Source organism: Sparus aurata, chromosome 1 (genome assembly GCF_900880675.1).
Source record: "Sparus aurata chromosome 1, fSpaAur1.1, whole genome shotgun sequence".
NCBI lineage: Eukaryota > Metazoa > Chordata > Actinopteri > Spariformes > Sparidae > Sparus > Sparus aurata.
Window position 1 is genome coordinate 13,606,556 of NC_044187.1, and position 12,754 is coordinate 13,619,309.

Genomic DNA, 12,754 nt, shown 5'->3' on the forward strand with positions numbered 1-12,754 from the left:
GATGGGTGTATAAGTGACTGAGTGATGGGGCCCACTTTTTAGGAATGAAAAGTAAAGCTTATAGAGTCGACGGGGCTTTGTTCAAACTGACGTGTTAACGTCTGATGCTCATTTAAAGAACTCCCAGTTTACTTGATAACGAACTGGACGGAGTTGCTGGACAGCACATTTTAATAGTGACTCTCCCTCGCGCCTCCTGTCCAATGTGCTGTTTGCTAATTATACCCTGGAACTTGAAATTGCTATCGATCCTCTGGTGTGGATTAATGGTTTGAAAGCAAACAAGCCGTCACAAACATTAGTGTTCCTTTAGCAGGAACTGACTTTAGGGAAATGCTGTCTGTCACTACAGCTAAGGCATTATTCTATTTATCACATAAAAACTGCTCCATTCAGTATGTAAAGGACAAACACTCATGGAATACGATAAGGGTGCATGCTGTTAAGTGAAACTCATGTGTCTATTGCTAATATTTTTTTATTTTTTTATTATAAACTGGCCTTAAATGTTTGAGGAAATGATCCTTATCGCCACGCTAAGTAGACTGTTTGGATATCCACTGGATGAACAGTGAAAGTGAGTGATGTTTTGGAGATACATGATTTTCACAAAGTAGAGACAATATGGGAAACAGCCTTTGGCTTGTCTAGCCACCAGTATGGCACCACTCAGGATGTGAAAAGAGGCTTATCAGGGTAGAGAGGCTCCATGACGGAGGGCTCCAACAAGTCAAGCTGTCAGATTATGGAGACGTGTTTGGTCTGGGAGAGGGTTGCCTCCTCTCCACAGCAGAGGGGGGCAGGAGAAAGTGAGACGATTAGAGCTAATGCTTTTCCATTCCATTCTCCAAGAAGTCAGTATTTCAATATGAATATGTCGTCAAGTTATTTCGCACTGGCAATTCAAACAAAGCCTTTTGACATTCAAACTGAGCTGACTTCTGCTATCATGGACAGGATATTGTCAGGTGTCCAGCTCTGGTCTTAGGATCAGGTTACAGGCTTAATGGGTTCAACCTCTGAATTAGTCTCTTAATTTAATTCCGAGACAGTCCTGTTGAAGCCAAGAGAGAAACACAAGTCCAAAGCAAATAGTCCTTTTGTTAAATGGGGAATCAGACACTACGTCAAGAACACGCTGGCTGTTTTTCCAGGGCCTGGCAGATGGGACTAAAACTCCAAATGCTGTTAAGGTGATAATTAACAGCTCCTGAAAATACTGTCCTTAACAATGATGATGTCATTTGCTCCAGAAATCAATAAAATCATTGTAGATTTTAGATTTTTCTGACATTATATCACTTCAAAGAAAGCCTGATCTTGATTTTACTCACAGAACCCAGATTGGGTTTTAAGGCCGAGTTGAAAACCTAAAACATAATTTGATTTCTGAAACAAGGTCTAACCAAATTACACTGGCGTTCTCCATAAAGCCACCACTGTATGGGATATTTCTGGAAAGAATGTCAACACGTGTCAAACTTAATGTTTCAAATTTGATGCATGAAAGCAACATGCCTTGAAAATATAGAAACAACTGGAGTAAAACCCCAAGAAAGACTTGTTCTGACAAAATTTCTGTATTTAAAATGACACATAATGTCATCTTTGCTGTCTTTGCTGATAAAACAACAAAACAAGTAAACGTTAAACATCAAAACTGAGATGGGAGCTTTTGATTTTGATCCAAAAGACATCCTATAGAGGTCTTGAGCATCTGGTGACACCATGCAGGACACGCTGTAACAGCTCATTTATAAGAGACGCTCTAATGTCTTTCAGCATTCATCTGCTCATCTGATGTTGAGGAAGTTTACAGGGATGGATGCACACATAGATGAGACCACAAATCATCTATCAAAGGAAGCTAAAAAAAAAAAAAAAAAAAGAAGCGGTGGCTGCTGAAACTAATGGCTGATGTGTTTATCATTAAGGACTCTGTGGTGAATATCTAAGGGAGCTTAATGACACAGTTGTCAGTGTGACAGATGTAATGTGACATCTGCAATGTGTTCCGAAAGGCTGTGTAGAACATTTCCTAAATCATGACTAGAAAAATGACAAATTTATGATTTGGAAAAACAAACAGCTAAAAAGAAAAAGAAAACACTCAGTGAATTCCCTGTAGCGTAAATGTTGGCGTGATGTTGCAGGTTCAACTGACCGGCATCCATCTTTAATCCAATAACAAAGAGTTAGGCTGGCCTGAAAGCCTGAAAGCACAACAGTACAGTGATTTGTGACATGTATTTGTGAAATGTACAGTTATTTTTATCTCAATCAAAAATATATCTTGATTAATGGGATATTTTGCTGTTAAACAGCTTAAACAACTACTTTTAACTACAAATTATGCATGTTGTATAGACTGTAACACAACCCATGTAACAACAAACCAAGACAAAGATTCAAACCTTCTATGTGGCTGTTTTTTTCCTTAAGATATTCATGCGGGTCATTCAATATTCAGTTATCACATCAATCATATTGCAAGAGCCAAATAAGAGTATATCTTTGCAGGTACAGGTGTTGAATGAGAGTGTTGTTGGGAAGTTTCAAAGTAAAGCTGCACTGACACAGCACTAAAAATAAAGTTAACTTTCCAGAGACTTTACAACCTTTAACAAAAACCCCTTACAGTAGGAAGGTCCTCTCTATCAATCCGTCTAACAATATGCCAGCCTTTGTTCACTTCAAATGATGAGTCAAACTGTTAACTCACTACAGACACACAAGCTGGATAGCTGGGAGGACAGATGTTCCTCAAGCTCCAGAGTTACTGTACTTAAATGCAGCCCATAACGTGTAATGCTACATTCCTCGTGGCATTCTGGAGGGTATAATTCCTGGAAGGAGCAGCTGGTCTGCATGGTTGATCTACTTGGAATCTACTAAGAGATAGAAATAGAGACGCAAAAAGGCTTTATGTCACAAACGGGACAGAACTTAATCGCGGTGTAGAATTCCTAAAGCATCTGTCACAGGAAAACTTTTAAGCTGAAACAATGTATATAAGTAAGAGGGTATACTGTGCTGCAAACTATTATATAATCCTAACACGTCCTTACGAATTTACATCCTGTACAGTGCTGATTTAACAGATAGGATGCTGGCCTGGCCCTGTCAGAGGTGATCAGTATTCTGATGAGTCATTTGGTTCGGACTGTCTAGAGAGATTCCCCGTCAGCTCACAGGAAGCAAACATCAGCTAGTCCGGTTGTCAGATTTGAGATCTCAACTTAAACATTCGACAGAGACGCAAGATCTCGTGGCTTTAGCCTTACATCAACTGTCACTGTGACTCAGAAAATTCACTTCATCACTGAAACTGAAATTGAAAATCTTAATCCAATTTAAAATGAAAAAATATTTGAGTCACAAAGTCTCTGAAAACTTCTTTCCAACTTCTGCAAATACTTTTTGATGATTTTATGGATAAACATGACTTTATTTGTGCAACTACAGCTGTGTTTGGTGCAACAGCATACCAAAGAGACTGCCCTCATAAAAACCATACAAGTAACCAAAGCAAATGGATTTAATTTTAGTGCAGTCTTTTCACACTCAGGACAATGAAAGCAATTTTCCACCTCATTGACACTGAGACACACCGAGTTCTTGAAATTCCTCTCCCCTACTAATACTCTATATATACAGAGTTATGTCTTCTGGCATTTTTTGTTGACATCATAACCACGAGGCCTTCACTGCTAGACTAAACGGGCAAATAAGCGCTAAAACAGCGTGAAGGGTTTTCAGAAATGTTTCAGTATTGTGATGTTTGTCACAGTTAGCTGCATCTGAAGTGAAACAAATCAGAAGTCATTTAAGCCCATTTGAGGCCAGCTGCCTGAAACATGGGGGCGAAATCTTTTGTTTTTACTTGAGCTGTAAATAGTACAATCGCTCATTTTTTATTTGGACAAAAGAAAAAAACAATTTTATTATTTACTAATCAAGACAAAGTCATTGACGTTTGTATTCCCTCTTCTTTAACAACCTCAAACCTTTAGCCTGTAGTCAGCCTGGGGTCTGTAAAATGTCTTGGGTTCAAACTTCAACGGGTGGAAAATCGCCTCAATTTATTTACCTTTGCAGTGATCTGTTCAGGGTCACCTTTTTGTAATTTCAAAATACGATTCTGTTTGACTAAATCATATGATGCAGCCATTTAACTGCATGTTTCAGTCTCGCACAAGCCATCAACCCTCCCAAATGTGTAGGATTCGAGGTGACCAAGCTTTAGCATTAAAGCTCCTGTCAAGCTGTTAAAAACTTCAAGGGAACTTATCTAAGTTGACCAGGTTTTTTTTAAATTATTTTTTTTAATCCCATTATTTTAATCAGCAAAGTTAAATAATGCTGTAGAGACAAAAAAAAAATGAAAACATTATAAGTGATAATAACGGTCTAAGACCTCCCCCAGATGAGACAACGTCATATAAATCTTTTTGATTAGGGGGCACCATATGCTCAAGTTCACCTCATCTCACAACACCGGGGACCCTCGATGAGATTTTCAGATGGAAACATTACTATATATGTGTCCCAGATGGATAGGATTATAGCAATAACAGGCTCACGCGGCTCAATAGAGCTGGATGAATTGGGAAAGGAACTATACTGATGGATATGGAAAAAAGGCCTGAACTGTAAAATGTATTCATTAGTGCCTTGTTGAAATGATTGTGGCGTGTAATTATGTATGGATGATTAAACGGGGTGTAATTACCTACACTGCTGACACAGCTGAAGCCTATAAATCACAGCGTTTTTTTGGAGATAAAACCTTCGGCTGAAGAGCTCAGGCTAGCCGTTCCATCTGGTTTTCATATGCACATCATCCCATCTCATCTCCCTGAAAACAATAGTTAACTCCCTCCAACTGTCATGTTGTGTAATTTCAGTCAATGAGTTTAGGGCTATTGGCAAGAAAAAGAATTCCCCTCTTACACTGGGTTGGTTTTGCATGAGCTTGCGTCACCCCTCAAACTAAAAAAAAAGGTGCATGCATCATTAAAGACTCACCTGCTTGCCCTCTAAAGTGTACAATCTCCTCACAGCTCCGGAGTCCAACTTGATGGCGTCTGTGATGTCGGTGAGCACCTGGTCAAAGGAGTGTGCCGTCTTCTTGTTGAGCAGTATCCGCACCGCCTTGCGGGGCTTGACGCCGCTGCGGATGACGGTGACGAGCTTGGGTTTGATGAAGTCCTTGGACTCGCGCTGCAGCTCGTTCTTCAGTGGGATGAGGGAGGAGAGGGAGCGCGAGGTGCCGGTCTTGCAGCCCACCGACCAGTTGGGGTTGACGTTCTTGGTGTAGTCCACTCTTCGGAAGGGTTCATTCGAGGCACAGACGTAACTCTCGCCTGGAGAAAGAAATAAGTTAGTAGAATCAGGTCTGGGCAATACGATATATATATCGTTATCATGATATGAGATGAAATATTGTGTTAAGTTTCGGATAGCGTGATATCATAATGTAGCATAAGCTTCCTGACTTTTATGAAGTGCTTTGAAGGAAGTATCAAAATATTTGGAAAAATATATTGTTTATCCTAATGGGGCCTAAAAATATTGCAATATTATTTTAAGTCCATATTACCCAGCCCAGCCCAGTAGTATAGACACTAACAACAAAACAAAACTGTAACACAAAAGCTAAAGATAACATTCAACCATGTCCTAGCTAACATTGTCATTCAATAGTGTCACACAATATGACAGGAAAGCAGTGAGTTTATGCTAGAATCTTGGACACATTCCTTAATCAAACCTCGAAGTGAAACAAACCATCTAAGAATGTTAGCTCGTCACCCTGAGCCGTCACCCCGACTGACGTGAAAGGAAAATGGTCTATAAAAGTCATGGATAGATATTTAATATGAAACGCTCGCTGCACATGTGATACACCAGAATCTGTCCAGCCCACACATACAGAAGGCACCACAACATATTTCATCCACACCAGGGGAAGCAGTCTAACAACAAAGAGTTAACGCTCCTCAGCTGAAACAAAAAGGCACATTGAGAGGCCGGGCCAGTGTAACACTGTCCTCTCTCCCTTTTCAGCTGTTGAGCTGCTGCGTTGGCCTCCCTCCAACACAAAGCATTTCGTTTTATCTGCCAGCATTCCATTCGAAGAGTTAACACGCAAACGTTTCCCCTTAAGAACAAAGTCATTTGACATTTACAGGGGCTTGGCCGGTATATGAAAACCGCAGCTAAGAATGTCTGTTGATTGCTGCGAAGGCCGGACGAGAAACTCAAACGAGTCAAAGACAGAGTGTGGCGGATACATTTCTTTTCACGCTACATTCAATACTTAAGAATTCAAGAGTCCACAAACACCAAAGAGTTTCTCGGGATCAACATCAGGAAACGTATTACAAACTTTACATCCTGTAAATTTCATTGGTAACGCTAAAGTTTCTGTTGGTAAATAGTTGTTTTTATTTACTGAGAATCAAATCCAATTTATAAAAAAATTCTAGTTTTCTGATGTGTGTCAAGACAAATGAATCGCGCTGCAGGGTAAGAAGGCCAGATGAGACGGTGCGTCCCACGATACCTGGATTTATTAAGCCTGCAATTAACCAAAGGCTAATTAAAAAGGCTAGGCCACAGCTGGGAGGAATGAGCTACGGCTGAAAACTAAACCAAAATATAACGAGGGCTTGTCATCAATCCGGGGGACGACGGCAGAATACTGAGATGCCCTCAGATGGTGACTGGTGACAAGTCTATTCCCTGAGGTCCAGAGACCTCAGGTGCAACATCCGTCAGCTATGTGAAGGGGAGCCCCAGCCACTCATCCACTGGTCCCCATGTGGACGACAGATGAGGTCAACCTTAACAGAGCTGTCTAACCGGCGGCAGCTATTAACTGCAGTAGTCACACAGCTGTCACCAATCCAAAACAAAAGGAATGGCAGTAAACGGGAATCATACAGTAGTGCTAAAAATAAGACCATATAAAACCTATCACCACCAAAACAATGAAGTGACTCCATGATCCGACGATATTCTCCCATCATGACGCATCTGTATGGCTGTCCCTGCTGACATCATGTTCAACACTAAGAGCTGTCAGCCTCAAGAGCTCAACTGTCAGCTAACCCTATAAACTAGTTTATGACAATATTAATATAGGAGCGAATACTGCTGTAATATAGCTTCTGGCCAACATTAAACAGCACTTGTCTGTGGCTGAGAATGATGCCATTGGCTTTAGCATGGCATCAATCTTTGAACCCAGTGGCTCTTGTCTACAGAGATTTTAGCCTCTGGGGGCAACAGCCAATAATTTTTCCAGTGTGGCCCAGGGATATTACCGAATAACAGATATCTAGGCGGAGTCTTTCGCTTTTGCGCACCGACCATCACTTGCAGTCCAATTAACAGCTTCTTTTGGGTCCGGATGACATTTCAGCTACTTTATAAACAGATACCCCCCTATGAAAGCAGATATACCTTCAAAGTGCTAATGAAAAGCTAAATAATCATCAGATGATACTGTTTTCATGCATGCAACCAGAGCCTGCTCAACATGACTCAGACAACAAAACGGTTCTGATATCAAACCTTTTCCTCTGCCTACAGATTCACCATTCATATGCAGATATCTGCTGAGATTAGTCATACATAGTCTTGGGAGCTAAATAAATGATATAAGAATGCTTGCATGACTAGAGGTATTGAGTGTGAAAGATGAGGCCACATACCAGGCAGAGAGGGTCAAACTGAATCATATGCTAATGGATGTCCCCCAACTTAATGAAAGTGCATCGCTACTATAAATCACTCAGGTACCTTTCTTAAGAGGGAGTTCTGTTTGTAACATAACTAAGAAGTTTACCCTTTTAAGAATGAGTTGATGTTTCTAACAAGAAACTCCATGAGCAATGAAATCCCAATACGAGAGGTTTCTTCCGGACTCTGATCAGTAAACATACACAACATTTCTGATCTAAGGCTTTCATATACTCCACTTTCAACCTTGAAAGGCTTAATTTCACCATGGTGCTAATACACCCTTTGGCTTGCACACTCACTATTGTCCTGACAAGAGTCCCTGTGTCAGCATGTTACGTACCCCCACGTATAGACATGCTAAACTACAAAGCTCTTTCTAAACCCAGTTCCGTATCTGCTACCTCCCTGTGTAGTTTTCCACAAGCACAGCAGTTCAAGGCTTTTCTAATGGGCCCCAGGTTCGCCTGTTATAGTTTAAGTATTTCTGTTCTTTTGTTGCTTCCACCTGATTCTTTGTGATTTGGAGTTTAGTTTCACTCCTGTGTTCCTGTTTATGCTTTCATTTTACTGATTCACTGATATTTTAGTTAATTTGGAGCTGTGTGTTAAGTCACTGCTATTGCAAAGTGAACCATTAGGATGCTTTTATTGTGAAGAAGTAACAGGAAATGCATTGTGTTGATCACCAATATAGCAGAGCGTCATTAGCGTTGCTATTCTCCAATGAAAACAGGCCTAATCAACTAGATATGGACAAATTCTATGCCAGGCTCTTTCTGTGGTTCGGGCGGTCAGGTCGACAGCTTTACCTTTCTGTGCTGTGCAGTGGGACAACATTTGCAACTGACAGCCATTCACTGCACGCTCAGTGCTACTTCCTCCCCCACTATGGAAAGACCCTACATGTTGTCCGGTCGGCTCAGTAATCCCATCTAGCCATAAGGGGCACATATGTGAATGGTGCTTATTAGGTTTCCACACAAAAGAGCCCCAGCAGGCTTCAATCAATGGGCTGCAGGCTGCTGAGCTGTGCAGTAATGTTCCCACTCTCTGTCCATTAGATGGGTGAGTACACAAGGAGAAGACACCAGTGCCTGGCCCACCTGCAGTACATGTCATAGGGGTTTACCCAATATACTTTTCCACTATACCCCTCATGTTTTCAAGCAATGCAGGTAGTTTGTTTTATCTACCTCTGGGACTGCAACTACCACAATACAACTGTAACCTTCCAGACACTCATGTAACTCAGGATCATCAACAAACCTTTTATTGTAAAGAAGCATTTTGTTATGAAGGACAAAAAACTATCCACAGTGAGGTCAGTGAAGTATCCAAAGCAACTGAGACATCGTGTCAAGAAAAAAGAAAACCTAAATGCTGTTGGTTATAAAGGTAATTTCTCAATGTTTCAAAAAGGTCCAATTTGTATGAATTTCAAACTCCCTTTGGGATTGGCGGCCGACCCAACCTGTAATCCCTAAGCGTCAGTATTTGAGGAGTTGGAATCGAAACTCAAAAACCAACTGTCTTACAAACTGGATGTTTATGAAGGAAAGGTGAAGGAGATGCTATGCTCATGTCAGATGGGTTGGATGGTAAAGATAGGGGGAAAACCTCCCTGGGATCAAGTCACTGGTCAACTCAAGACTTGTGTGATTGCAGAGTCGGTAGTGTAACGGTTAAAAAATTATTGGGACCTGACAATACAAGAGTGTAACTATTAAAGTTGGTCTTAATCACCTTGAATGATGGGCTGGCTGATGTTTTTTGCACTTCAGGCACTTTCATACCATCGTGCGCCAAGTCGGACATATTGAAACTGTCAGAATAGTCAGTGTTGCCAGTTTCCCCGACTTGGATGTTGACCTGTAGGCCATTAACAATCCAAATACCGCTAATTACAATAACTTTGATATGATGCTAACGCGACATCTGCAGACATCTGCATTGAAATATTTATGTGAACTGACCCTTGAAAAACAACAACGCCTACAACAACAACAAATCAATGACCAAATGGGTCCTTGAAGCATCAGTAGTACTCTAGACCCCACTAATGATTTTTTAATGTGTGCCAAGGATCCCCATCCAGCAACAATGTCCCAGTCATGTAAGTGCAGAAGTGCAGTGGCAGAGTGTTTTGAACAAGATCCAATGCACCAAAACAAACTTTTTGCTCAAACTGACTAAAACAGCAATGCTACAGAATTCAGATCATGCGCTGGCCTAAATCTTCCCCGCTCACTAAGGGAGATGGGGGCATAGGAAATGAGTGTAGCACGGAGTCTGAAGTTTTTTAGGAGGATCTGAGATGAAAATAGACCAGTGTACGAGAATAATAACTGCAGTGAGAGGTCAGTGGATCCTGAGTGTGCGTGGCAGAGGAGTAACTTATCGTGTTAAAAGAGGATTGCAGGCAGGTCACAGTGCAGACAGACAGACAGACAGACAGACAGACAGACACACACACACACACACAGGGGCTGAACATGAAGATTAACTTATTACTGAGAGGTCACTGTCCCTGCAGGGTGAATAACACTGCAGGAAAGTGAAAGGGGAGGAGAGGACTGTGCCCTATTTGTGTCTGCAGTGTGTCACTGCCTTTGAGACTGTGTTTTCAAAAAATTGATACAGTAAACTTGTTTAGAGATTCTGGAAGATTCCCTTACGATGACTAAACCTTACAGCTGTGACTGCAGGGGACGTTCACAAGTAGCTTCTTTTGTTTTGTTTTTCAAATCCAGCTTTTAAGTTTATAACTGACGTCTTTATCATATTAGTTTCGAAACTTTTATCACATTTACTTTAACCCGTTATGTATTTAAAGCCACCTCCTATCCTGCAATAAACCAACAGTAAGTGGATGGGGGAGGGAAGCTTCCATCTTTCGAGTCCCGAGGGGGAAATCCTTTTAAAGACAGTCAATGCACCACAAATTGACCCTACAACAACAACAACAAACAAGCACACACACACACACACACACACACACACACACACACACACACATCAAACCAGAGGTATTAAAAGGTACTCAAGGCACCTTCCAGCTAAAACAGACCCAGCTCACAAATGCATACTAAAGAGGGGGAGAGAGGGGAAGACGAGAGTCCAGCTGAGATCAATGATGCACACTAACAGAAGCCTGTGTGAGGAGGGGGTCCATGGCACTGGGTCAAACATGTCAGAGCAGTTATGTCAATGATGCAAATGATGTGAACGGTGCAAGGGAAACCGTGCATTGCATCCATTATACTGTGATGCCCTCCAGAGTTCAATAGACAGAGAGGAGCTCAGTGATGTCAGGGTAACTTTTTTATCTGGACATAAATATTAAAAACGCACAAAGCAGACAGCATCCAGAGCCATTATGTGCCTGTGAATATGTTCTGAGTGACCTTTTTTAAACTTCTGGTGTAACTGGCCCTGAGGCTAGAGTCGTGCATATTTGCATGGGCCATTCAGCCAACGCTCAAGGCAAAGACCGAGCTTTTATGAAATCAATTACATGTCTGAATCAATGCACATTATCTATCAGCAATACAACCAAGCACTGAGCCTCGCTCGTGCTCTGTGGTCACACGAGGTGGTGGTTTGTTGCATCCATCATCACCCTTACCCTCTACTAACTCATCCAGGCTGGTGATCTTCCTGCCTCCATCCAACGCGTATAACGCCCGGACTCCTTGAGGGAGGTTGACATTGTCCGACAGGGACCTGGTGAGCTCCATGAGCAGAGCATCCAGAGACCTGAACCGGTCGCTGGACACGGCGTACACCAAACCTTTAAAGTATTTGTCCCCATTGCGGTAAAAGCGCACTTTGCGGGCTTTCTTCTCGGACGTGAGGGACTGGAGAGTGCGTGTGCGGTAGAAGCTGCAGTGCGCGCTGTGCGCCGGGCTGGGGACCAGACCGTTCCCCCTGGAGCCTGAGTGGGACCCGGACACGGAGTTGGTCCTCGGCGTCCGGTGCGGCTTCTCTCGCTCCTCGAAGTGTTCAAATTCAATACTTCTGCTGAGCGACATGTTGTCGGACACTATTTCTCTGTATGTCTCAAACTAAATCCCAAACAGAAGAAGCAACTTGTTTTTTTTTTTATCCAGAGAGCGCAGGAGGACCGCTGATGACAGAGAGGGTAACACGTGTGCGTCCCCAGCCTCCTTCACTTCCAGTCCAGAGAGGGACTTCTTGCTGCACCGGTACAGCTCCCAGAAAATAAGAAACAAGTCCGGGAATTATCTTGAAAGTCCACAGAGGAACCGACTCCGCGTCTTGCCTGACTGATCCGATGAATTGATCCGTCTACCTTACAAACGCGCAGCAGGAGGAGCGGGTAGATCCAAACGCCGGCTCGGGTTTATCCGGACGAAAACGTGTCGGATAATGAGCAGCTGTGTTTGACAGACATCTCACTGGACCTGCCGTAGGGATTCAAACAGAGAAGAAATTTCGCAAAACTTCGGCGCACCGCACCAGAGACCGCAAGCCGCCGCCTTCTCCACCTCACATCCTCTCTGTGACTGGTCCGCAGCTCAGGCTGTCAAATCAATGGATAATGAGAGCGGGGGAGCCCTCCCCGCCCCAGGGTCCTAATGCTCTCTATTGTTCCGCTGATGGATTCAAGGCCCGGAAACAATGAAGTTGTCACTCATCCTCAGTGACCTAATGTGTCCAAACTGTAGAAACTTAGTTGGTGCGTTAAAGGTGCGTTATGTAGATTTAGGGAGGACATTTTTATCAGACGAGAAAAAATCTGAAGATTGACTGAATATTTTTATGCGTAAACAAACTAAATAAACAAACTCTCTTTGTTTCATGACTGAATAAACAAACAGACCTTTAAGTTCAACAAAATTTCTTACTGTTTCACTTTGTTTATATGTGGCGGACCCTGCCAGCTTTCTAGCTTCAAACAGTCTCCTAGGAACCTAACTTTCCTCTGACAACAGCTTGTTTATTCACTTATGGAAATAATGTATATTTCTGAGTTTGTATT

At 42.3% G+C, this 12,754-nt stretch overlaps 1 protein-coding gene across 2 annotated transcripts in view; it reads right to left on the minus strand.

Moving 5' to 3' along the window:
- Positions 1–12,304, minus strand: part of dclk2a (doublecortin-like kinase 2a) — a 41,275-nt gene extending 28,971 nt beyond the window's left edge. For both annotated transcript variants that reach the window (XM_030426071.1, XM_030426079.1), the window contains exons 1-2: positions 11,378–12,304; positions 5,029–5,366 (exon numbers count right to left, since the gene is read on the minus strand). In XM_030426071.1, coding sequence (XP_030281931.1) covers positions 5,029–5,366; positions 11,378–11,783 — 744 coding nt within the window. In that variant the 5' untranslated portion in view covers positions 11,784–12,304. The remainder of the gene's footprint in view (positions 1–5,028; positions 5,367–11,377) is intronic.
- Positions 12,305–12,754: the final 450 nt, after the last annotated feature.